Source organism: Meriones unguiculatus, chromosome 18 (genome assembly GCF_030254825.1).
Source record: "Meriones unguiculatus strain TT.TT164.6M chromosome 18, Bangor_MerUng_6.1, whole genome shotgun sequence".
NCBI lineage: Eukaryota > Metazoa > Chordata > Mammalia > Rodentia > Muridae > Meriones > Meriones unguiculatus.
Window position 1 is genome coordinate 6,341,138 of NC_083365.1, and position 3,380 is coordinate 6,344,517.

A 3,380-nucleotide genomic window follows, 5' to 3' on the forward strand; every position below is an offset into this window, starting at 1 on the left:
ATTGTTCAACACCTTAAACTTTACTTGTTCTTTTTTCCTCACACAAACTGTATTCTTTGACAATTTTATATGTGTGTATAAAACTATCTGGTACTTCACAACCTTGCCCTGTCTTGTTCACCCCCTTTCTCAGCAAGTCTTCTCCCATTATCACACCTTTTTGTTTTGTGACTCATTGAGTTTAACCCGGGGCACTCACATTGGCATGGGTGTGGAGCATGTTATCCACCAGAGCATGGATAACTCATCACTGTCTACACATCTGAAGACAATGGTTTATCTCTCCTAGTAGCCATCAACTGCCAATATCTCTCTGAGGCTTGACCCTGTGAGCCCTTCTGCTGTCCATGACTGAATGGTGATGGGGCCTGTTCTGTACGGGCCCTGTGCAGGTAACCGAAGCTTCTTGCAGATACCTAAGTGCAGAAGCCATGCCTAAAAGCATTTTATGCACCCACCCCCTCCATCATTTGGCTCTTCCAGTCTTTCTGACTGCTCTTCCATGATGTTCCCTGAGCCTTGGAAAGGGTGATCTGGATGTTTCACTGAAGGATGAGCACTGAACAGTCACTTATTCACAGAGCCTTGGCCAGCCATTAAGTCTCCACATTCACTGCTATTTATTTAAAAAAGAAGCATCTCTGACCACGGCTGAAAGTGACACTAGTACATAGTATAAACATAAATATTTAGAGGACAAATTGACAACATGTCCATCTAGCAAAACAGAAGCTGTAGGTTCCTCTCTAGGGCTTACAACCTCTCTAGGCATGAACTATGTACACAGTAGCAGTCACAAACTTCCTCTTCAGAATGTGCCTTAACTTCAATCAGTACTCAGTTGTTTGAAATAGTACTATTTCACTATTGAATTAGGCAAGTTCACAGATTGGTGACTTTTTCTTTCCAACAGCCTGCAAATACCTTCCAATACTGTGAAAGCTAGCCAGCAGGGATGAAGCAGCCAGACTAATTTCTCTGTATCCAAATGTGTGTTATCCTCAGTAGTAGGGTCTGGTGAGCAACTAAGACACTGACAAAACCTCGTTAACTATTTGTCCTTTCTCATCGTAGACTTGGACAAATTGCAAACAGTGACACAGCGGAGCACTGTCTTCTTGAGGATATCTTCCACCAACCAAATTAGTCTATTACCTGTAAATTCAACCCCAATGAGCTTCCTGGCACGCGGGCAGAATGCTGCCAGATTCTTTGCCAGAATATCCTATGAACAGCCATTTGCTAAGTTCCTGATAGAGTACTTCTTTTTTCTGGAACCCGATGAGCTGGGCCTCCGCTGACCACGCTTGCCTCAGCCTTCTGATGTTTCAGATCACAAGCAGAACAGTTTGCTATGCTCTGCTGGGAGAGTTTGAGGTCGTTTCTAGTCATCCCAAACCTTTTCACATCCATCCTGAAAATAGTCCAGAGGCCTACCAACCGTGCAGTCAAGCGAATCACGGCAATGGCATCCATTCTTAGTTCAAAATTTCTCTCTCAGTTACTCTTCTCATTTCTCAAATATCGGACAAAAGAAACTAAAGAAAGGAAAAGTTTCTTTTGGCTCACACTTTGAGAGCGCGGTCCACCATGGCATGGGTGGCGGCAGGGGCTTCAGGCAGCGGGTCCATTGTATTCTCTGCCAGAAAGCAGGGGGTACTGAATGCTAGGACTCAGCTCCCCTCATCGGTTGTATCGAGTCCAGGAGCCAAGCCCGGGGAGTGGTGCTGCTCAGGTCAAAGTAGGACTTCTCACCTCTGTTAATCTGTTCAATAATCCCAATGCCCAGGGGCTTGTTTCTAGATCCTGTCACATTAATGATGTTAACCATCACTTGGGTCACTTAGCTCTTTGTGATAGAGGCAATCTTTTTGATCATGTCCTTGAAAGCTTGAACCACTTGCTTATTCCTCAGAGTGTAGATGAAAGGATTCATGACAGGAGCAACAGAAGTGGTGAGCACAGACACAACCTTATTTACGGCCACTCCTTCTTTTGCAGATGGTTTAATATAGATGAAGATGCAGCTGCCGTAGGTAATGGAAACCACAATTATATGAGAAGAACAAGTAGAAAAAGCCTTCTTCCTTTGCTGGGCAGATGGGAATCTGAGGATGGTTCTGATAATGTATGTGTAAGACGTTACCACACACATTAACGTGAACATGAGTGTCAACACAGCCAAGATCAGGACACACCTCTCTATTAACTCTGTGCTGGAGCAGGTAATCTTCAGGAGGGGAGCAGCATCACAGCCCAAGTGATCTATGACATTGGAGTTGCAGAACTCAAACTGGAGGCTTATGCCAAAGGGTGGGATGACAATAATTAGAGCGATTAGATAACAGCCGATAAGAAACTTGATGCAGACCCTGTTGTTCATGATGGTCATGTAGTGCAGGGGCTTGCAGATGGCCACATAGCGGTCATAGGACATGGTTGTCAGCAGGAAAAACTCAGTAACCCCCAGGACAATGACAAAAAATAGTTGAGTAGCACATGCATTATAGGTAATGGTATTGTCCCCAGACGCCATTGTGTAGAGGAATCTGGGAATACAGACAGTTGTGAATGAGACTTCCAAAATGGAGAAATTTCGGAGGAAAAAATACATGGGTGTTTTAAGGTGGGCATCCACCAGTGTGAGAATGATGATAGTCAGGTTTCCAACCACACTCAGTAAGTAGGTTAAAAACAAAAAGATGAAAAGCAGAATTTGAAAATTTGTATCATCGGTTAGTCCTACCAGGATGAATGTTGTTATTGCTGTATAATTTTTCATCACTGATTCCTGACTGTGACCTGGGCTATTCGTAAAGAGAAGTTACATTGAGGATAAGGACTGCCAGCATGAGGGAGCATTGGGAAGAGACACAAATGTTAGCTTAAGGCAAGATGTAATGTAAAACATTATTTCTTCTTTTCTCACCAGATACATCCCGACCACGGCTTCCTCTCCCTCAAGTCCTCCAAGTTCCTCCTTCCACCTCCATGTTCCTGTTACCTGTTAATAAAACCTCACTGTGGTGGTCGCTACCTGGCAGGTAATACTGTTTAGACTCATACTGCTGATAATTCTGCTGAGAACCAGCTCTTATAGTTTCCTACTACTGTACTGACATAGTACTTTTTTTTTTTAGCATATTAAATTAAATAGCTGGTGCATGTTTTGATTAACAGCTGACTGGAAGTTTCCAGGGTTAATGGATAGAAAAACACTATTCTAAATATGTATGGTTTGTAATGTCATGGATCTAATAGCTCTTGGTGTGGTCATTATCTTGGCCTCATGTTAAGTTGGTGAAGTTAACATTGTGCTTTCAATCCCTGTTTTTCATTAATTATTACAATCCACACAGTGTACTAATTGCATCATGCCT

At 43.1% G+C, this 3,380-nt stretch overlaps 1 protein-coding gene across 1 annotated transcript; it reads right to left on the minus strand.

Annotated features, from left to right (window-relative positions):
- Nucleotides 1-1,843: 1,843 nt before the first annotated feature.
- LOC110563165 (olfactory receptor 6C2-like) lies at nucleotides 1,844-2,782 on the minus strand. The gene has a single exon (XM_021660163.2). The coding sequence runs from the start codon at nucleotides 2,780-2,782 to the stop codon at nucleotides 1,844-1,846; it is 939 nt and encodes a 312-aa protein (XP_021515838.1).
- Nucleotides 2,783-3,380: the final 598 nt, after the last annotated feature.